Source organism: Phasianus colchicus, chromosome 1 (assembly GCF_987193195.1).
Source record: "Phasianus colchicus chromosome 1, bPhaCol1.hap1.1, whole genome shotgun sequence".
NCBI classification, from domain to species: Eukaryota; Metazoa; Chordata; class Aves; order Galliformes; family Phasianidae; genus Phasianus; species Phasianus colchicus.
In genome coordinates this window covers 128,290,623-128,313,660 of record NC_143436.1, presented here as the reverse complement: position 1 = coordinate 128,313,660, position 23,038 = coordinate 128,290,623, and the positions used below count along the sequence as shown (strand labels likewise).

Below are 23,038 nucleotides of genomic sequence, written 5' to 3'. Positions count from 1 at the left end.
AATGCTGCTGAAAAGTTTATACATATGTGTCCAGCCATATATATCTTCTATCATTACTTAAGGCAAAAAAACAAAAGATCGCAAAACAATAACAGAAGAAACCATTGAACCCTGCGTGCCTCGTAAGGTCAAGAATATAAGCCTGGGAAAGTACTTTTGCTTTTCTTTTACAGTTTTCAAAGTATATTTTGTTATTATTATTATAGAATTCTAATAAGACCCTATAAATCTGTTCCCTCTATAAATCATATGTCAGTCCAGATGTACTGAATTATTAAATCAACTTGATTGCAATTACTTTTAAAAGCTAAAATCATTCACTTACAGGAACTTTTTTTTTTTACCCAAATGTCACAAGCCTGACACAGTACTGTACATATTGCTAGCAGAAGACAATTGGAAGTACTAAACAAATACTGTAATTCACATTACAAACATACCCAACTGATTATGATGCCAAGCATCAATACCTTTTTTCTTTTTTACTTTTTTTTTTTTTTTAATTATTATTTTAAGAGTTATGAACTGCTTCATCTCGGCTGAGGCATCACATAGGTAGTGGAAATGGTCTGGTCTAAGGTCAGCATTAATCAATATTATGTGATGGATCAGTGAAAAAGGCAGTTTTCGATATGCTATGACTTGTACTTTGGGCTTGTTGCTTCATCACATTCCAACCTGAGCATCCAGGTCAGGTAATAGTACATTTATTACAGGTAAGGGATTATATCAGCCACATGTTGCATTTTTGTCATATAATTAACTTTCCTTTTATTTCTTTCCTTCAGAATCTGCTTTACTGCATGCTATAACAAGGAGTTGTACTGACTTCAGTGAATCACTTTGTCACCTTTATTCACCAGGACTGTTCCAAGATGTCTTATTAAAAAAAAAAAAAAAAAAAAAAAAAGTATTGAAAACAAAAAGAGGTACAAGGCATCCTGTGTTAGATTACTATGGGACATATGGTATTGATGCAGCTTAGTCATGAATTTATAATACAAAATACATCTGGGATAACCACGTTCAAGTGCAGACCAATTTTGTTCAAATATCTTTGGTTACGATCTCTTGATGACGCAGTAAATTTCTAAGACAAAATACAAAGCGATCTTCATCTGCGAGAACTTCTTTTTTAGCTTTTCACATTCAATTCAGTTGTTTGAATCAAATTGCTAAGTTCCATGTTTGATAGCGCTGCAAGGCTCTTCCTGGTGAAGGAAGGGCAGAAGGGAATAATCAGCCAGGAGTTTTGACTTTCCTGACAATAATGTTATCTAGAATTTGAAATTACATTCAGATGCATAACATCTGATGACTTTGCTTCTGTTTCCATAATTTTCACTAACAATGGCACTGCTGTGTAATAAAGCAGCAAAGTATTTTCTGACAGGAAGATTCTTTCCTCAAGTGCAAAACAGAATAGTGGACAGAGAAGTTCTTTCAAATTTCACTTTTTCTGTAGTTTACCAAAGCTGAGGAGGTATTTTCTCATCTGAGATCCCTCTGCAACTGCTGGTGAATATAGAGCTATGTTTGCCCAGAAAATGCTAACATAAACAGGGTCTTTTGTTGCTATTGTCAGGGCACAAAACTTCCTAATTTATCCCAATAACTAAGAACTACAAACTGGACTTTTGAACATATATTTTTGGATGTCTCTTGGTTCAGTTCAACAAGCTTATGAAAGTAATTTTTTTGTTTGTTTGTTTTCTACTATTTTCCATTTTCATATCCATTGCTGTGTTGCAATTTAACAAAAGCTAACACAAAATTAAATTATTAAAAAAAAAAAAATGTTTCAGAAAAGAACAGCAATCTCCTATGAATACTTTAACATGCACTAGTGTAACCTGTAAGAGAAAATATGCAGGTCACACAGACAACTTTATCCTCTGCATGACACCATGGCCTCATATAAATGAAATGTTAGAAAAACCTCATGTTTTTTGTTTACCACTAGTAATTAAGAAGAAAATCCTCCTTTGGCCTTGGAGGAAACAGAGGTGATATGACTAATGTATATACACATAGGTCACAACTGAATGCACAATCTTTCTAAAAGCTCTTTTCAAACTGAAAACATCAATAAAAGCTTTTTTTTTTTTTTTTTTTTTTTTTTGTAGTTGTTTTTAAACGCACATCTATGTACATTTTTACAAAGTTTCTTTAAATATAGTTCAGGCTGGCAAGTCACCTCTGTGCACAGAACTATACGTATTTTACTGCATAGTCAGTCCTCCTCTTTTTTTTATTTTTTCCCATTTTTTGTTATTAATAATAAAATTCTATTTCCCCCATCTGGATTACAGCTTCATATGCTGGGTAAAAGCCCATGATGATGTCTTTGTTTCAACAAGGGCTATTCATTGTATGGCACATAAAGATTTTTTTATTTTATTTATTAAAAAGAAACCAACCAAAAAAAAAAAAAACAAAACCAAAACCAAATCAAAACCAAAAACAAGAAACCAAAACCAGAACATCTGTACAGTCAGTGGCTCTGTGTTCCAGAAGAGTCTGCTTTGCTCGGTATGCTCAAAACATCATTTTAAGTGACTTCTTCTGGCCTCAACTTTCAATTAAAGGGGTTGAGATCTTAAAGCAGTATTGTAACAGCAGTGTACACTTTTCACATTTCACAGGGCTTATAGTTGATCTTTAACGTCATAGAGTTTCTTTGGGAAGGAACAGTAAGAAAATAATGTCTGTCCTTCTCTTTTACTTGTTTTTACTTAATATTTGGACAAGGTGTTCAATGAATGGTATTATAACTTTTTCCTCTTCTTTTTTTTTTTTTTTTCTTTCTTTCTTTCTTCCAGGTGGCTTGTGAGGGGGAAGGGCTGAGCTATACCCTAGTAGTTGAATGTCCATGGGGCAAATTCGTACTGTTTTGTCCTCCACTGAAGGTGTTGAAAGTATGCAAAGGCTGCATTCCTGTTAATGTATTTGGGATCATGGTTATGGTGTTGGGAGTCATGAGTGGAATGTCATCTGGAGACCTTCTCAAAGTAAGCGTGTAGTCAGGTGGACAGGTTAGTCTCAGCGTGTCATGGGCCTGCAGTGATTCACACTCATGGTCATGTTCCAGCTGTTTCATCTGCAATGACATGATCTCTTCATTTTGTATGTGTGCGATGTCATTGGTTGTGTTCCTCTGGGGGCTAGGGCGCCTGTGAGTCTCATGACGCCGCTTGTCTTTCTTGTAATACAATGCAGCAAAAGCTAAAATATTGAGGAACAGCAAGGATGCTCCCACAGCAATGGTGACGCTCAGCTCAGTGGAGTAATCTCGCTTGTTTTCTATCAGAACTGTTGTATCCTCGGGAGCTGTTTTATGAGTGTCTTTTGAATGTTTGGGATTGTTGGCAGGTGTCATTGCTGGGCGTTTGGTGGCTGGCCACAATTTACCAGGAGAGCGTCGGGTAACATAAGGAAATGATGTCATGTCAGGAGGGGGTACTTTAGTTGTTGTGGAAACATATTGAAAAATTTCATTCAGGTTGTGAAGGTGTGGCACAAGCTCCAACCAGAAAGCAACTTTTGTTGCTCGGTAGTGATCACGAACTCGGGGTTTCAGGCCAATATGCAGATAAAGCTGATCTTTAGGATTGTATTTGGACCAGGCTACTTCTTCAAAGCGGTTTGGTTTTGTGTGGATGAACTTTGTGTCTTGTGGAACAGGCTGGTTTGGATCTCTACAAAAATAAAAAGCAACGTTATAGTCATTTTAGAGCAGCAACAACAAGAACAAAACTCTGCCCCTTAGTTAAGGATTAATCCTACACTTAACCCAAAAAGAGAAGCTTAGAAAACTCCCCAACATTTACCCTGATTATTATTATTTAAACAGAAGTCTAAATACTTACTGTACAATGTATCTCAGATTCAACAATTCTTTCTTGAATGAAAACAAACAAACAAAAGGGATGTGTTTCAGTTACCAAAAGCTCATCTGGAGTTTTGTGAGGCAGTCACATACACTAGTCTTAGAGAAGTATTAATTATCTTCTCCCATAGTTTGTAAAGGTTTAGGCTCAATTCTTCTCAAGATTTGACATCAACATTCTCAGTTACTATACCATTACTTCCACTGTTGTAATTAGGCATCTAATCTCTATGAAAATATTGAAAATCCATGTGATCATGAAAATTTATAATGAACGTGTGTTACACAGAGCTTCAAGACACAAAGTATCAGGGCAAATACAGGTAATTGGGTACAACTTGTCCCTGTGTTCCTTTACTGAGCTATTAATACCCCTTTGTTCAGATATGTACTTTGGGATAAATGCTTTGAACTATTTCTCTGCCACAAATCATTCCATAATTTGCATTTTGCATTAAGTGTTCAGTGCACAAGGAACTATATGTAGGTTTAGGAGCTGTAGTTTTGTCCCAGCTCCTACGGATAAGACCTACATTCGCTTCTAAATTTTATATTAGTTAACTAAGTAGTAACTTTTAAAAACAATTGCAATTAAATATTTGAATTCAAAAATTTTTATTATTTTTTTGTTATTGTACTGAATTTTACTTAACCCAAATATTTTACTGCAATTATGTTTCTTCTTTTTGCTCATTTTTTTCTTTCATAAAGATTCAAAATAAAGACGAGTCTGTAGCACAACAGGTATTTAAATGTGGTTAACGTACACATATCCTTATAATTTTGGCAAGCCTTACTTAGATAAATATAACTTTCTCTGGGCGTGAACAAATAAAGAGTTTAAAATAAACCTATTAGTTTACTATTATGACCTACATTAGTTTTAATCCTCTCTAGCAGTAAAGCATATTTTCAGAGACTTTGTAATATATTTTACTGAGAGCATATGATTCATTTTCTGTGCACTGCTCTGAAAACTTTCCATTCTCCTTTCCATTCCCATATGCATTAGTTTATTTCCAGTGAAAATGATTCTAATATTTTCCTTTTCTTCCAATATATTGTTATGAATATCATGGGAATACGAAGAACTACTGTTACATATTGTAAAGCATTATTTTTTTTTCATTTCTGTTTCCAAAGGCTCATGAGCACGATTGCCGAATTTAGTGCTCCTTTGTTGTTCGTAAAGATCTATTCCTTAACCGTTCTCAAAATGGACTTGTAATTTGGTTTTAATAATCTTATGATTCTTTCATTCCTCTGTTTACTTGAACTACTTTTTTTCCTTTTTCAAGTTGAAGAAATAATTCATTTTTTGCATAATTTTAGTACTTTGTTTTGTTTATGTATGTGGCTTTCCATATTATACTGGATAAAGTATTTCCCATCTCAATAGGATATAAACTAAGAGTTCAAGAATGGTAGCTATTTATTATTATTATTATTTTATATAAATTCTGTAAATTCTGAAAATAGTAATTTATTTTTACTGTGGCTGAAGCTTGAAAAAAAAATATTGATTTCCAAGTACTGAGGCATTTGATTTTAATATGCTGATACTTTGAGGGATTTTAACATGCATTTAAGAAGGGAATGAAAGTATTTCTTCTATTCTCAAAGAGCACAGTGAAGTATTTAGTAAATTCAAAAGGCAAGATATTGGCCCAGCACAATATATCTGCCACAGTGCATTTGGGCTCAACACATGAATTCTAAAACAAACAAAAAATCAACATGATTATTAAAATGCAAAGCATTTTTCTTTCAGACACTCAAAATCCTGGAAGAGTTACAGCAAAATCCCCCTTGTGTTCTTCCCTCTTGCTGTTCTGATTCAGAACAGACTTGCAGATTCACAGACTCTGGAAAGGATCCTACATAAGACGTAAATTAAACTAGCTCATGTAAATGAGTTGTACTTCATTCATAGGAGAGGAGATGAAGAAGTTCAGTAATTCAGCTAACTACACTTTGTTTCTAATCCCTTCCCTCTTCTCGTGAATAGATTACAAAAAAGGAAGGAAGAATCCAGGACTCACTGAAGGTAAAAGGAAGTTGACCTTTATCAAAAGAGAAATTACCAAAATGTTTAGACTTTTTTTTAGTGTCCATATACGAATGATGCAGATAATGATTTTAGCAAGTAACTTTCTGAAATGAACATTCTTCCTCTAGAAACAGGCTATGAATATATAAATATTAACCTTCCTTTCTTTTCTTGCTCTTCTATTTGGTAACTCCATGTCTCCTTTTTAACTATCTATTAGGAATACTGATTTGTACTGACTCCTCCTCCAAATACAAGAGGGAAAATTACAGATACATGAGACTAGTCTTATATACCGGGATTTGTTTACAGGGTCATGTGATAGCATGAAATACCCCCAATAAAAAAAAAAAGAACAGAAAAAGGCCATCAGTCCTAAATACAAGCACTGCCTGTGAGCTGATACTAACCTGTATTGTTGGCATCAATTCTAGGGTTAATCAATAATTGAGTAGATAGTCTAAATACTGTGTAACTGAATTTGGAAGATAGGTACCTAAATAATTTTTTCATAAGAAAATGACTAAATATAGTTCTAGCTAAAGGATCTAGTACATAGTAAGATAACTTACCACAATCATCCTGTGGATGTAAAGAAAATTTTTATTTTGTCCCTCCTTCTATGCTCACTGGTGATATTTCATAACATCATAACTTTACAAGTTATGACATGATGAGTCCTTTCCTGGTGATGTTAAACAGTTTATCTTAGTATAAATATTTTTTTCCAGTATCTTATTAAAAAAAACCACGTTTCTAGTACTGTGGATAGCCATAAAATATAGATGTACAAAGCCTGCTCCAAAAGTGATGCCTTTATTTTGTCATATTGGCTCAAAATATCAGTAGTAGATGATGGTGGTATGGCAGCAGAGAGACAGTCTGACAAAAAGGCTTCTGACATGACATGTCATTGAATTCCTCCATGCATTAAAAATGGTACACATTGATACTCGTTGATGCTCACTGAATATTTCTGGAGACCAAACAGTGGATGTAAACATAGTGAAACGGTGGATGGTACATTTCAGCCATGGTGATGGTGTGAAAGGGAAGCCATGTTCTGAATGGTCAAGCACAACTGTCGTGCTACAAAATGCACAGCATCTCAATCAGCTCATCACATTACATCACACTACATCAGAGTAGTGACTGTCAAAAAAGAGCGTTTTGTAGCTGAGAATCTGCTAGTGTTACTGTGCTCTTTGCATCTGTTGTAGTTTCCATGGAAATAAGCAAGAGGCATTACTTTTGGAGTGACCTATGTAGATACTGTCTTTACTCCTATCCAATTAGCTGTTCAAAAAACTTTTCTCTGCAAAAGTTCAAAAAACTTTTTTTCTGCTACATTAACTGTAACTTCTGTTTTCTTTTTTTTTAGCCTCTCACGTCACTTTGGTGTTTCTGGACTCTCATGTGGCTCCAGTGTGTAGTTACAGAACAAAAGGAGATAGGAGATTTTCCTTTCAAAACACATTCTAATTATAATGATAAAAATATAATCTGAATACTTTTTCAGTTCTATACCTTTTCATGTAACAAATCTACAGTGCATAGCTTGGTTCCCAATCTCAAGGGTTGATATGGAAGAATATTTTTTGTTGTTAGGATTTTTTATTTGTTTTTCTTTATTTATCCTATTGCTAGAACAAAAAAAGTTCATTGTTGCTCTTTTTTTCCCTCTGATGATTTGTTTTCATAATTTATAGAGTTCAAACAGATTCTACCCCTGAAAATGTTCCTATCATGAAATGCATGAACTTGTCTGAAATATACATGACAATCTTTCTTATTTTATCTTACTTTTTTTTTTTAATTAAAATGCAAAATCATCTGACTTCACCTATCACTTTCTTTTCGCCACTTTCAACCTGCACTGCTTTGCTCAGTTTAACACGTTGCAGTTTATTGTCATTAAATTCTCACCTTATGGACTACAAACGTACGTTTTTTTTTCTCAAGTGCTATGAAGTAAATGTGTCTGCAATAAATTCTGACTGAAGAGTAGCACACATTCCTGTTCACAAGAATTAGTAGGTGACATGTAGGGCAAATGAGGGAACTCTATTTCATGTCTGGTAATGTTGGCACAGAAGAATTTTGAGAAACGTTAGAAAATTTTCTATTATCCAGAATTCCAAAAATGTTGAAATGACATTTTTCTTTTATGTAATTTTGCAAGAGCATTAACTATTAGTCACCATAATGGAATTGTTACATTAATGCATTTCATTTTTGGTGTCATTTTTTTACTTCATCACAGAGTAAAATGTCTTGACAGTTACACAATGATTCTGCTTCCAAGCCACTGAAAGGCCTACTGGTAATTTATTTTCCTCAAGCAGTCTTCTTTCAACATACTAAAATAAATAAATAAATAAATAAATAAATAGATAAATAAATAAAATTCTGTAGAGTTTCTTCACGCTTTCCCTGATTTTTCAAGTTGTTTCAGTAATAATAATGGTGTTGTCATTCCTCCCTAAAACACTGCTACACAATCATGGTTTTGTCCATATCCCCTTCCCTCACTTCTACCTGTTTCCACTGTTGCCATACTTCCAATCAGCTATGAGCTACTGAGGAAAGCAACGCATAAATACTCTGTTTCATCTGACCAACAGACTCACTATTGAAAACCCTTATTCCTTCAGAGAAAAACATCTAAAGAAATGCAAGGTTCATAAAGACGTTCCCAGAGGATTTATTTGAAAATACATTTATTCTTTGTAAGTTTAATTACGTCTTCCTTTAAAAAGCCAAACTGAATAGATATCCTTAATAACTCAGTTAACATTTTGCTTCAGAATCAGTGACAGTAAAATAATTCAGGAGTATTCCTCCGAATTACAAAGAAATTCAGGATTTGTTCTTTAGGCCTATATCTTTCCCACAGCTGACTTGAGATGGATAAGTGTGAACAAAGATTCAGAGTTCTTCAAGTACTCAAAAGAGGGTAATTTTTAGAAACCTGATAAATGTCTCTGAGAACATAGTTTCATATCCACTTTGTGAAACTGCAAATCCTTCTTCATAACAGTGTCACTTTCAGAGTATCCATTAAGGGCTGGCAGACATCCCCTTGCATCATCCTCCCTCCCTCTGCTGATGTATTTGCGAGGAGTATAACATGGCCCTAACTAACAGAACATTTGTGCATATAAAATTACAATTTCTGTTAGGATAGTACTACTGACAGCAGAGTGAAGCTTTAAGTGCACCTCTTAATGAAGCTCTCACATATAATTTTCCACAGTGGAATCAAAAGCCATATATTCATGCAATTTTTATATCCCAAATCTAGTTTATCTCACCTGCTCTGTAATTACTTCCCTATTTCTAGGCTAAGCTAGAAACAAGGTTTTGAAAAGGCTAAGACATGGGTTCATAGCTGGGTGATGGTAAGTGTAGCTTGCTGAAATTAGCTTTCAAGTAGAAACAGCTGCAAAGTGCCTGCAACTATGAGTAATAATGGCAGTTTGATGTTTAGATGCAACTTATTGTACAGGGAATAATCATAAAGAAATTGTTACTAACAGTGGGAACATGGAGATCTCTGTAATAATTCCAATCTTGCACATTTGCAAGAACCTTATGTCCTCTATGTACACGTGACACTTAATCCATACAAAAACAAAATAATGATAAAATACTCTTTTTGAATGTTCACTACAGTCAACATGTGGCATTATTTGTTGTAAGCCAAGCTTTCACCAGTTTGTCTACCCCAATCATCCAACTGATGTCTTACTGTTTCCACATACATCTAAATATTTCACAGTTCATTTGCTTTTGCTTCAGTGCTATGGGATTTCTGCATTCGAAAGTACCAACTTGTCTAAAATGCAATACAGCAAAAGTTTTCTTTTGCTTTGTAAAGTGAGCTGAAATATTTGATTGTGTTTTAATAATCAAGGTTTTTGTTATGACTGCAAAATGTCTCTGCCTTGAACATCATCTTGATATGTTAAAGATTGCTAAGAGCTGTATGTTTCACAATGGGCATCTCTGAATTTTTTTTATAATGCTGCATACTACTCACTGCACTGCAGTAAAGCTGTAATTTTCAGAGTCCAATCCTGCCACTAAGCATGGAAAGATTTACAGCAACATTGTGCCATAAGTATCTTTGTTCAGTACTGAAGACTCAAGGTCAACAAAAAAGCCCTTGCTGTACAAGTAAAATACCACAATAATATTTAGAGGAATGATATAGAAACCAGAGAAATTATTAATAGCACTCACAGATTAAGCTGCTTTGAGGGTTTTTTTTTCCCTTGATGTCTACAATTCTTTTTCCGCAAAATATGTATTTTTTTGTAATGATGTATTGATGTATTGTTTTGTAAGCAGAATTAACTTGAATTTTTTAACCTTCTCAAAGCAAAATTTATATCTGAGTCTTTTCTTCATCCCAGCCCACTATTCATTATGGCCATTACAGCCTACAGAGGGAAAAAAAAAAACTTTCCAGTGTCTGCCTTTCTGATTCACTTTTTCTCTGAGCTCCCATTCCTATGAAGGTCACTAAAAAGAAAACAACTTCCTTACTTTTCTAAGACATAAGCTCTATCTGCCTGACTGTTCTTTCTTCTGATAGAATACATTTCCTCTGATTTTTCAGTATCTTAGTGAGCTGCTTTTTCTCTAAAAAAGGCTTTTTCTTAATAGTTGCCCTATTTCTGAATCAAAAATACAGTGCATTATTCTTCTCACTGAGCTACTGAAAGAAAATAGTTTGCAGGAACACACTAATTAAAAATCTATTAAATATGAATAACCCCCAGTTACATAGTGCCTCACAATACTAAACAGTGCTATAATCGTAAGTCACAATACGGGCTTGGAGGCACTGCTATGGTAATTTGACTATTTTAGGAGCGTGTTATCAACAAGAAGGAATGCTAGAGGTCAAACTTACCCAGTTTTGGCGAAGTTTGTCCAGTATGTCATAACAACTGCACTGAGCATGACATCATTCTTGGAAAAGTTACAGTTGAACAATTCTGTTGGGCCAATCATAGGAATGCCAAACACATAAGGGACTTCATCACCATGAGCTGAATCAGCCCAGCTTGGTTTCATTTCACTTTGGCAGTGGTGATAAAATGCATAGAAATACGTTGGAGATCCATACTGGGCATGCAGATCAGCAGTGGCAACAGCAGGAGCAACCCACTGGTGGTCAGTAAAAAGTGCTACCAGGGTCTTTCGTCTTGTTTCAGGGTTTTCCTTGTCTGCCCAGTCCGTATACATGAATTTAATGGTCTCTCGGAGTGTATCTTTTCCTTCTGGATAACCATATAGATTGTCCACAAAATTAGAGACAGAAAAGTCAAAATCATTAGGAGAAACACCGTCTTCATTGTCTACAATGCCATCCACGAATTTTAAACCTTCCCCTTGATTCACACCCAGCATTATATCATAGTTAAGGAATTCGCCTTGCTCCATGAGAATCTGAGGGTCATCTGGAATCACATCTCCATCTATCACAGGGCCAAAGGCAATGTGGTACGTGGCTGGAGTGATGGTCTGTTGAATGAGTTCTTTGTAGTTCTTATTCCGAAGGCATTCAACCAAATCAGTGGTATCCAGCATGTCGCAGCCGACTTTATCTGCCAATATCCGAGTGTACTTGGCAGGCTGATAGTTCACTGCCCAGCTGGACAGGGCTGTTCCACTCTGTATGATTGCCTTTTGGAACAAACCTGCAGGTGCAAATTGTTTAAATGCAAATCAAATTATATTAAAAATAAAATAAAATTAAAAGCAGCTTTCACTAAGCAAAGAATGCTTTTGACTAAAGAACGCATATTCCTATATTTCAATTCAATTTGCATATAATTTTTTCACTATTTCCTTTTTACAGTGTCTGTAGTAGGCTATCAATTTAAATCTCTCTTGTTCTTGTTGCTCACATAGAGAAAGAATTAAGGTTTCAGATTATTGTTTCAAGAATAAAGCTAATGCTTGTATTGCAGTTTTCTTTTTCTTTAATGGAAGCCCTCTGATTTTAGCACAGTGGTAGTCCTGTAAAAATTTTCTGTAAAGGAGTGGCAGCTACAAGCAATAATATCTTCTTTGCCATGTCGATGACTCTCATAAATGCACTCTTCAGTAGTTTAAAGGTCAAACGAAAATTACACACACTCATTTCTTTCACAGAAGCCATGCATCATTTAATACAAAAAAATGTGCTCTGCTAAAATCAATTTAATAATCTTAAGCCCTCTCCTCTGACATCATTTTTCATTACCACCTTGAACTATATATACATAAGGAGTATTCATATATATATATATATATGATTGTGTGTAGTGTAAGTACTACCTATATTGTGAATTAAAATATGTTTGCATATTTTGGAAGAATATAAGACAAAAATAAATAGTTCCTTGTAGTTGTTTTAGATGTACTAATATACAGAGCAAACAGAGACTAGGACTGAAGAGCTTCTTTGTGACAACAAAGCACTGAAAAGCAACTGGAGCTTACTGGAAGATCTGCCTCACCTCCTTTTTCCTGGTGAAGTCAGTAAAAAGACTTACTGTATACTTAAATTAAAATGCTGGGGCCTCTTCTACACAAGATTTCTACAGTCAAACTCTTGAAATGCCAAAGACAGCAAGAGTTATAAAAGCATTTGGAGACCTTGAAGCGTTTACAAGGAAAAATGACTGAGACCAATAAACCCTTGGTGATAACAACTTACTGCACATATCACAAAATTTCAGTGATGTCATTGGTTAGGCTTTCCATTGTTCCATCTGCTTGTTTTTGGCAGGGCTTACTCAACCGTTACTGCATGCTATTGTGTCACTATCCTAAATTGTCAGGAATAATTCTATGTGCTTCCAAATAGGATGTGTTTACCACCAATCCTCCTACAATGGCTTGCTAGGGCTGAGCCTTCTTCCATATATTTCTGTATGATAGTAGTAGCATGGTGTTATGAATATGATAGATATTTTATTGTATTGGGCTTTTTTGACAAGGTTATCAGTCCAGGAAGGACAGTGCTGTGGGAGAGACCCACGTGGAGCAGGGGCTGAGAGTGGCCATGAAGGGGTGGCAAGGATGAAGTGCTATAAAATGACTGCAGTCTCTATTCCTAATTCTCCTGTGTTGCACAGAGGGAGGAGGCAGAATAGGATGGATGAAGGGAAGGTGTTTTTTTAGTTTCTCACTGCTCTAGTCTGTTATTAGCAAAATAAAACACATTGCATTAGTCTACTTATGACAAGTCTGTTTGGCCTGAGAAGGTAATTGGTGAGTGATCTCCCTGTCCTTATTTCAACACACGAGCTTTTTTCATCACATTTTCTCTCTGTCTTCAATTGATGAGTGTGAGTGAGAATGGTGCAGTGGAGCATAGTTTCCCACCAGTGTGAAACCACAGCATTTTTTTTGTCTTCTATTATAATTTTTTTTGCAGTGTTGGTGTTACCAAGAGGTATCTGTGAGGGCTACACTGAAAATAATGCTTCCTATTTTATTATATTAGCATTACTTTCAGAGAAAATTATGTATATGGTACTAGTTCTATATATTCTTTGTATTTTGCTGGCTTTTTTTTGTTTGTTTGTTTGTTTGTTGTTTTTTTTTTTTTTTTTTGCAGGGTAGAAATTCTGCCAAAATCTTAAAAACTCTGTGTAGGATCCCGTAATAACTGTGGGGAGTTACATAAATTTTTTGAGTAACTTTGAGTTATGTTGCTATTAAGTAAGGAAATAAACTAAATACATGTTGAGAGGGTAGACAAGAATGTTTATGTTTCCAAATACAAATCTAGAACAATAAATAGTGGGTATTTTACAAAAATTACAGATGTAGTATAATTCTGTCTACTTGATATGGCTATTTAAAAATGAAGAATATATATATATATATTCTGTTTTATTTTGCTTTGTTTTACAAACGAATCATTTTTCCATTACTGTACACTTTGTTTAGAAGATCCTTACCTTCTGAATAGTGAGAGAGTGTCAGAAGACTGACACAGGAAGCTCCTGCCCCAGATCCAAAAATAGTAACTCTTTTTGGGTCTCCTCCAAAAGATCCAATATTTTCTTCTATCCAACGCAAAGCTTGGATTTGGTCAAGCAATCCGTAATTGCCTTTTGCAGCTTGGTCCCCAGTACTTAAAAAACCTAAAAGGCAAAAAGGGATAATTTTAGTTCACCAGGCACAGAATTGGCTGCAGGATATCCACACATTCACAACACATATTCTCATATTTTCATCTTCTGGGCTATTTTTTCCCCCTTTTTTTAAAGGTTACAGTCCTAGTTAAATGTCTCCAGCACAGGCAGTAGAAACAATTCTGTATGCTGTTTGATTTTGGTTTGTTTTGCTCTGCTGCAAAGGTTTTATTTGTGCAAAATCATTATTTTTCTTTTTCTGAAATAACATAGTTTCAATGAAAATATACAGACTGATGATATTAAACGTTTAATAGCTGTATGTTATTAAGGTACAAAAGCTTAGGAAATTGTTTTTCAGTAAAGGCAATACACAGCAGTAAATCATACACCAAATCTTCCACTAAGAACAATGCTCCCTAACACATTCATTTAAATGCTTCATAACCTGGACCAGCATTCTCCTGACCTACATAGCTCTACAAATCACTCTACTTTTGATAAGGATGGACATGCTCAGAAATAGAAAGTAAGGAAGAAAATAGTATAAGAAACAGGAAACAATGACAAAAAAATTCACACTCAAATTTTTCAAAGGGTTTTTATTAGGAAGACAGCAAGTAAACTGTGAACAATTCAGCCATTAGTACAGAGATTTTATCTGAACTAATCAGGTTTTGTTTCTTTCCTTGGAAATTGCAGGAAAAACTGTGCTGCTGTTTTTTGTTCTTGTACTGATCAGATTTTAGAAACAAAGAATAACACATTTGCTGCTTCTCTTGCTGCATAGAACGAAATGACCAAAAGACTAGGACCAAGATTAATTTGTTTTTCTGAAACCAATTAATGAAAAACATTAGCCACACTGCCTATCATTCACAGTCTAGACCTTGTGTTACATCACAATTACCACATCAAGTCATGTACTTACAATTACACTAACTCCCACAGACTTTCACCGTCAGACAACTGGAAGTCAATAGTCTATAACAAATATCTTACATCAAATGGATGTTTTCAGGTGGACATTACTGAGTTAGGTTCCGCTGACAGCTACATATCAGGTCAAAACAAGGGACTCAGTTACTAACGTTTACAAGCTATCATTTCAGAAAATTAGCCAGAAGGCCTCACAACTCAGGAGATCTAGACTCCTGGAGCAGTTTGAAGTGAGATTAACCATCTGCAGTCTTGAGCCACTTCAGCCTGCCATGCCAATGTCTTCTGGCCTGTTGGGGAAGGAGACCAAAGACCCCAAGGAAAAAAGTCCTTGTGATACATACAAATATAGGCAAAGGGAAACAGATTTCTTTGTACTGTTTGAAGGTACTTTTCAGTGACAGGAAGGAAGGAAGTTCACTAAGTTTGAGTAATTAAATGACTGAAAATGGAGGAAGTGGAAAAGAAGGTGAAAGAAAAGAAGAAATCGTATGTGTTGAACATTCACAGATGCATTTCCATAATGTTTTCTATGATAAAATTTCTAAAATGAGATGCAAATCCAGCCTCAGTATATAAAAGTAATGCCACATAAAGAAGTAAACTCTAAATTTATAGCATCATATAGACTACATTATGGTGACATAAATTCATAAATTTCTACTTGTAAGATCAGCCATAAATGAATGAAAAGTATTACCTTTCATATAAAAAAATCACATTTAATTAGCAACTTTAATTGATATTTAATGTCAATAAATGTTTCATTTGTTCTGTATTTCTTAAAAAAAAACATTTTATACAATTACTGTAATATATGAATCATAACTTTATGGCTAAATAGCATTTGATATGGATTTCATACAAAACAACAACAAAAACCTCTAACAGTGAGAAGCAAGGGAGGCAGAACTGCAGTAACATCTTCTTTCTCTTCTATACCAAAGAGGAAAAAGAAGGAAACAAACTATTAATCTATCTATCTATCTATCTATATATTTAACAACTGTCTTCTTTTTCACATGCCTTTATTATCTTTTTAAGACTGTCAAAGAAAGAATAACCCCCTTGCTGACTTTGTTTGTCTCAGTTTACTTCAATTTTCTATAATATTCTATAATTAAGCTTTTATTCAATCTGAACTATGACCTCCCTGGGAGAAAGTGACTGTTGTAACCTTTAAAGCAGCACAGTAATTAATATTCAGAGCCTAAACACGTTTCAGCTCTTTTAGCATTATCAAGAGAAAGCTGGTTGATATTTGTGATTTTGAATTCTTTCCAAATGAACTAAAAAGTGACTGAGTAAAACTGCAGTCAGTGCAGATATGATGTTAGACAAATTAAGATTTTTGTTTGTTTGTTTCAACAGTTCTCTGATGATTCTTATTAATTGCAAGAGCAATTTTTCTTTATTTAAAAACTAAGCATCAAGGTAAAGTGTCAGTCCCACATTACAAAAACTGAAATCATAAGTCTCTCTTTTCTTGATGAGGATATATTTTCTTTCATGTTCTGTATACTGGATCAAATTTTTTGTTCAAAGACATTTCAGGAATTTCAGGCAAGGAGCAACTATTTGCCCAGAAACATGCAACACTAACAGATTTTTATTTTTTATTATTTTCCTGTAACCACTATGAAAATTTCAGAACACTTTATTTGTATGTGACTCCTATGTCCTAAACAATCAGGAATGCAGATTTATTTTTAGATTATACTTTGTGCCTTGTAAGCACATGTTCTTAAGTGCAGTAAGAATATTTTCCATTTTTCTGTATAGTACGACTAATAGGACAGTCTGTGAACTGAAAATCCATTGACGAGGACTTTAATAGGACATGGAAGCCCTTCTCACTATCCTAAGGCAACAAAGAAAGGATGGCAAGTGCTGAGTATAGACAACAAATAACAATTTTTCCTTTCCACATAATGAAACAGAAACACATTGGCTGTAATAATACTCGGTTCTTGACTTTATTAACCTGTTTTCCTTTAAATAACGATACGATGATTGGGAAAGACATCCACATGGATCTCCTACTGCAAAATGCCCCGAACAAGAACAGCTGAGAAAGAGGAATGTGAGCACAACATGTGTGAGTGAAATGTCCCAAACATTTTTAGGGGACATTTGTTCCAAACTGATTAATCATGCCAGGAGGGCAAGAATGCCACCAGCTGAACTGAGCTGAGCGCTCAGGGATTAAGAGTCTTTGGAAACAAAGAACAATCAGTCTGGAGAGAAGTACAAAAGAGGCATGAAAATTTAGAAAAGTGCAGGAGATAGTGATGATCTTGAAGTTTTCTTTGAAAGTGTGCCAATGATCTGAATTACAGTGCAAGCATGGGCATGCACAGGATCAAAATAATAAGACTTTTAGTCACATGATTTTCATTTGCAAGGAGCAAGCTAATGTGAAGTTACATTTCAGCAGTGAATCTTGTCCAGATATATGAACATTTCTGTAAAATATTTCATTTACAATAAATATGATATTGGAATTTAATGTATTCTAAAATTCTGGCAATAAAATTTGTAACCTGAAATTAATACAATAGTTTATGGGCATAGAATAGATTATAGTTTATATAGTAAATAGAGATAGTAAATTAGAGGATAAGATAAATAGTAAATAGAGGACAATAGCATGAGTATATCAAAGAAGAAACAATCATAACTGACACCCTTATGCCATGTAGCACTCAGATGAAATAAGGTATGAAAGGGTATATAGATCACTGTTAACTTTAGCTACCCAAAAGCTAATATTATTAGCATTATCCTGACAGATAGTATTTAAAAAAGAAAAACAAGACAACTCTCCAAAAACAGCTTCAGATTTTTACACACCTGAATTTGAATGGATAGAATTCCCATAAAAGCAATTTTTTATCCAGGCAGACAACGGTAGATGATCAAATTACATCGAGACCAACATTTTAGGCAAGTATAGATGAAATCAGCCCTACGCAGAGAATGAAGCTAGTACCGGTAGCTCCCATAGCTCAGGACAGCCTGGCAAAAGGGCAGACTATGTTCTGCCTTCTATGAAAACACTGAATGACTCGTCTGACTTCACTGCATTCCTGAACTGAAGCACCAGAAATGTTAATTTGTTTCTGTTCGAGGGCATTTGAATAACCTTGCTGCCATTTGCTCTGAAGCAAGTGGGCATACTATTGCCGTCAGTACAAAATTCACTTTGAAAGAACAGAAAAATATACTCTTAGATAAGATAAAGGAGGAAACATCAGAAAGTTAAATACAGTGAGTTATGTTCTGAGAGCTTTAGAGATAAATGCCATCTCCAAAATAATCAAAATGCTGCAGCAAATCAAAATGCTGCAGCAATTTGCATTTATTTATTCTTATGAACTGATTTCCCATGCTTTTAAGTCATTCCAAAAATAAAACATTATGACGACTTTCCTTTTCTATTTCCCAGGCAGTATTACCCAGGATTATATAATTGAGAGGAAAGTCCATTCTTCATCTTCGTATTTGGTCCTTGGACCCAATCCATATCAAATCAATTTGATGGCTGGCTGAAAGCCTAAATTTTGACTATGAGTGTTCCTCCATTGATTTTTTTTTTTTTTTTTTTGCCTTTCAGTTCCTCTTCTATGTTCTTTTATTTTCTTTCTTTATTCATTTATAATTTTTATTATTATTATTTTTTTTCATCCTGGGCAGTGGAACAGAACACTAGGCACTGAGCTAGTGAACTGTGTTTAAATTTTTTTTCTCTTCATCCCTTACTCATCCCTTACACATCAGTCAGCAATGACATTTGAATTTCAATGTCAACATGAGCTGCAAAGGAAAGTTTCCATAACAAATGCATTCAAGTAGAGAGTAATTTGCCTTCTCTAAATGGAGAGCAGCACAATGGTAACAACTATGAAGAACACTTGTACAATGTGACATTTTTCAAATAAAGTAAATAGTACTTCACATCTTTTACTTTCTCAGCTTAAACATCAGCTGCTCTATGCTTATTTTATTCTCATCTTACTGACATTTGACATACACAACCATATAGTTGTATATATCATTGTCTGTATCCTATGCCAGGGTGTAATAGACTATATGTTGTTAGAAAGCTAAGAGGAAGGTAAGGAAGCTAGTAAAACTAGAAATTGAAAAGACTGTCCTGTTACGATTTTGTGCAGGTTGCCTTTGAGTAACAAAACAGCAACAAGAATCAGCGCTTTGCACTACTCTAGTAACTCTTAGAACACATTTTTGTAAAATTTGTAAAAAACAAAAATTTGTACTGCAATGATTAGTATAAAATCTTCCAGTGAAAAAAGACAGGATCTAGTGTGTGAAAGCCATATTTTCTTTCTGTTTCAAAATAGTATCAAAATTCACAAAGGTTATTCAATACTGGCAAATGACACCAACTTTTTAAGATGTAAAGGAATTCACATATGAGAAAACTAACCAGTTTATTTGACTTTTCCCACACTTGCTGGAGAATAATATAAAAGTGAAAGATTAAATTTCATTCTGTCACACTATTTATTAGCTAAAAAAAGAAATTTCACAAGTGCATCTTAAAATGAGACACAATCTTCACAGCAAATTAATATTTTTCCCCTTTTGCACTTTACGTATTTTCTTAAAACCAAAATATTCGATTTCTAAGCTGATTGTGTTGCCCTTACATGAAATCTAATGCCAAACTCAACAAGATGCATTGAACAGCCAAGATATCATAGTGAAAAATTAATCACCAAGAAATATATACAAAATAAACAAGTGAGTGCACTTTAATCTATTTCTTTGATTCTTTCTAAACCCTGTTTCATTTTAAATTTAATCAGTCTTTACGTCTCTTTACAACTGCTGCCCAGAACTGTGTATCCTGCTCCAAATTGTTTGTCTCTCCAAGTTTCTCAAAAGGAAGATTAGTTTGTATTATATATGATCACAAATATGACATAAGAAATATGAATAAAGTAGAAGAGACTACGCTTGTAAGCATAAGCATGTCTTTTTCATTTTCATAGTTTCATTTATGAAATGCCAGAGCAAAGCATAGCATAAATGACAAAAATAAAGCAAACTCCTATTTTCTAATAGCTATTTTTTTTTTTTCCTGTACACATCACATTTACCAATGTAAAAGCGCTCCTGCTGAATATAAATGTTAAAATCTTTAAACATGAAAGGCAATCCATCGGGATTTCATTCATTTCATTAACTGAAACCATAACTAGTATGGGAAGTCCTTGAGATAGAAACAGGCTGAGGATTTATTTATTTATTTATTTGTCTATCTATCTATCTATTTATTAATTTATTTATTAATATTCAGCAAAACTGTCTCTTAGTTATAGCCTGCTCCTCTAAAGTAGAGGTCACAGAAATAAATTTCAGTCTGCTAAGGGTACTCATCCTATCTGGCTGCAGATAAGACTCATTTGAATTTTAACTCCAGATGTGATGAGTAAAAAGAAAATTGAAGACAAGTCATTTTGTAGTTTCCATATGAGTTAGTAGATTGTATTAAGACATTGCAATGCCTTTTAAAACAATATTCTAACTCAAGCTTAACCACAAAAATAGCTTGTTAAGATTGTGTCTTGATGGATTCTTTCAAATTAGTTCTATCATGAAGACAAATCAATTACCACATACATAAAGTACAAAAGAATAGGTGAGAGAGAGGTAATGTGAGAATACTGCTATTTTTTTATTTTTATTTTTATTTTTTATTTTTATTATTTTATTTTTATTGCTTTTTTTTTTTTTTTTTTTTTTTTTTTCAGGAGAAAATCTAGATTAGAATACATTAAAGTTATCTGAAAATGTCCAGAATCACATATGATTATAAGAACATTTAAGGGAAAAAGGATGAGAAAAGACAATGGGATGCATAATAGCAAGACTTAAAATCTGATTTTATATATATTACTAAGGAGTGAAAAGCTTCTTAAGGATCATTAATTTTTCATTCTACTATGGAGGTCAACAAGTTTCCTTCAGTTAAGCTATTATGAAATTCCTATCACAAAATATTTTTAATGAACCCAATTAAAATTTGTACATGACCACTTTTAATGTCATTACATGTGCCATGTACAGTGTAGAATGCTCTGAAGCTATTGTGCAATGAGTTTAGGCCCACTAATATTATCTATAGTATTAGATATTGAAACTATACTCAACATTCAATTTTATATTCTTCTTTCATGGTGAGCAGCACATAACTTCATAAGAAATGTCACTCATAAAGCTTTTGACAACTGTTCTGAATGTAGATTTTTTTTTTTTAAATAAATAAATATGAGAGCAATAAACACTGCAGAATACATTGATTGATCTGTTATCTTCTCATTTACTATTTATCCAAGTGGTCAGAAATTAAACTTGCCATTACACAAAATATAATCAGTATCACAATAAATTCACAGAATTATAAACAGTTTATATATATACATATAAAAGTGATAAATAAAAAGAAGCAAGTTAAGTTCAGTCTGTTGCTCTAAGAATGCTATTGTCAGGGAAGGAAAATGAAAAAATGAAAAAAAAAAAAAAATGTGGAGTCAAAACCAAAGTCAATGAACAAGACAAATGCACTCCGAGTACTGAAAACCAAGTGAATGAGAATCCCTGACCAGCAACCAAGCACCCCCATAGCTGCTTGCTTAGTTACCTTTCACCAGCACAACACAGGGAGAAAATACAAAGAACTAAAGCAAGATGATCTGTGGGTTGGGATGAAGACAATTTAATAGATGATGAAAAAACACAACCAAATCAAAGGACATTGTTCAACACTTCCCTAAGGCAGATCAATGCCTAGACAATCTGAAACAAAGGCTACTTTGGAAGCCAAACCCACCCCTTTTTCTGCCTTCAGTTTTATTGCTGCTCGTGGTGTTATATAGTATGGGAAATGACATCAAATGGAAATTTCAATCAATTTTGATGTCTGTGTCACCTATGAGCCTTTTGCCTGCCCCAAGACTAATGTCTGCAGGGAACAAGGTTGGAAAAATGCAAAAGCCTTACCAGCAGCCAAAACATTGGTGTGTCATCAACACCATAAAATCAAAACACAGCAACATAATTTAACTCATCCTAGCCAGAATCAGTGTATTATTTCACAGTTATGGTGCAAACCTCAATAGCATCTGATTTCTTTATAGAAACTTCAGAAATTTTGTATTACTAAGAGTTGAACTTTTCATGTTGTGGAATGTTGTGAACTTTTAGACCACTGGATTGTCAACACATAATTTTAAATTAACACTTAAGTGTTAAAAATGAGCAGGAACATTGTAACATTTTAATATTTATAAACACTTGTTATGAGAAACAGATTACATTTCACTTCTTTATTGAAAAAAGATGATTATGTCCTTGCCTTACTTATTTCTATTGCATGCCATTATAAAATATAGTGTCAATAGCCTATGAATTATGCAGAATGCTGTCATGAAAGCTTGTGTAACGTAGTAGGATTTTCTGAGTAATTAGACAAATCAGCTCTGTTGATAATATTTGACTAGAATTAGTAATATCCTTAATACTCTGAAAAATGCTTAACTCCCTGACAACACACAGGGTAAGAAACTGGGGAGAAATGAACCTTTCCACTTGCTAGTCTGACTAATCACTAACAAAACCTCTAATAAAATTCCTGGGAGACAAAAATGAAGTTGAAAAGTGAGACTAATATTAAAAATCTTTTAATATTTCACACTCTGTGCATATCTTGTTAAAATGATTAATAAGTGTACTGTACAGTTCCCTCTGAGATAGGTATAGAACAAATAGTTTCCTACCAGAGTAAATGATTCATAACTTTTAACCATCTTGATCAATAGGTTTTTTTCGTACTTAAGTGCTCCTCAAAAATGAGATTTCTAAGATATCTTGCAGTATCTAAGATGCATGCTAAATGGATCTTCCAGTAAATGGAAGCAGACAAGGTGCTCCATTTAAACAAAAACTTGATAAATTAGATCAGAAGACTAAATAGAAATGTATTAATTC

General features: G+C 34.0%; 1 protein-coding gene across 6 annotated transcripts in view; it reads right to left on the bottom strand.

Annotated features, from left to right (window-relative positions):
- Positions 1-911: 911 nt before the first annotated feature.
- Positions 912-23,038, bottom strand: part of NLGN4X (neuroligin 4 X-linked) — a 167,665-nt gene continuing 145,538 nt past the window's right edge. For all 6 annotated transcript variants that reach the window (XM_090126016.1, XM_090126037.1, XM_031596129.2 and 3 more), the window contains 3 exons: positions 13,907-14,092; positions 10,861-11,650; positions 912-3,698 (listed from right to left, as the gene is read on the bottom strand). In XM_090126016.1, coding sequence (XP_089982142.1) covers positions 2,849-3,698; positions 10,861-11,650; positions 13,907-14,092 — 1,826 coding nt within the window. In that variant the 3' untranslated portion in view covers positions 912-2,848. The remainder of the gene's footprint in view (positions 3,699-10,860; positions 11,651-13,906; positions 14,093-23,038) is intronic.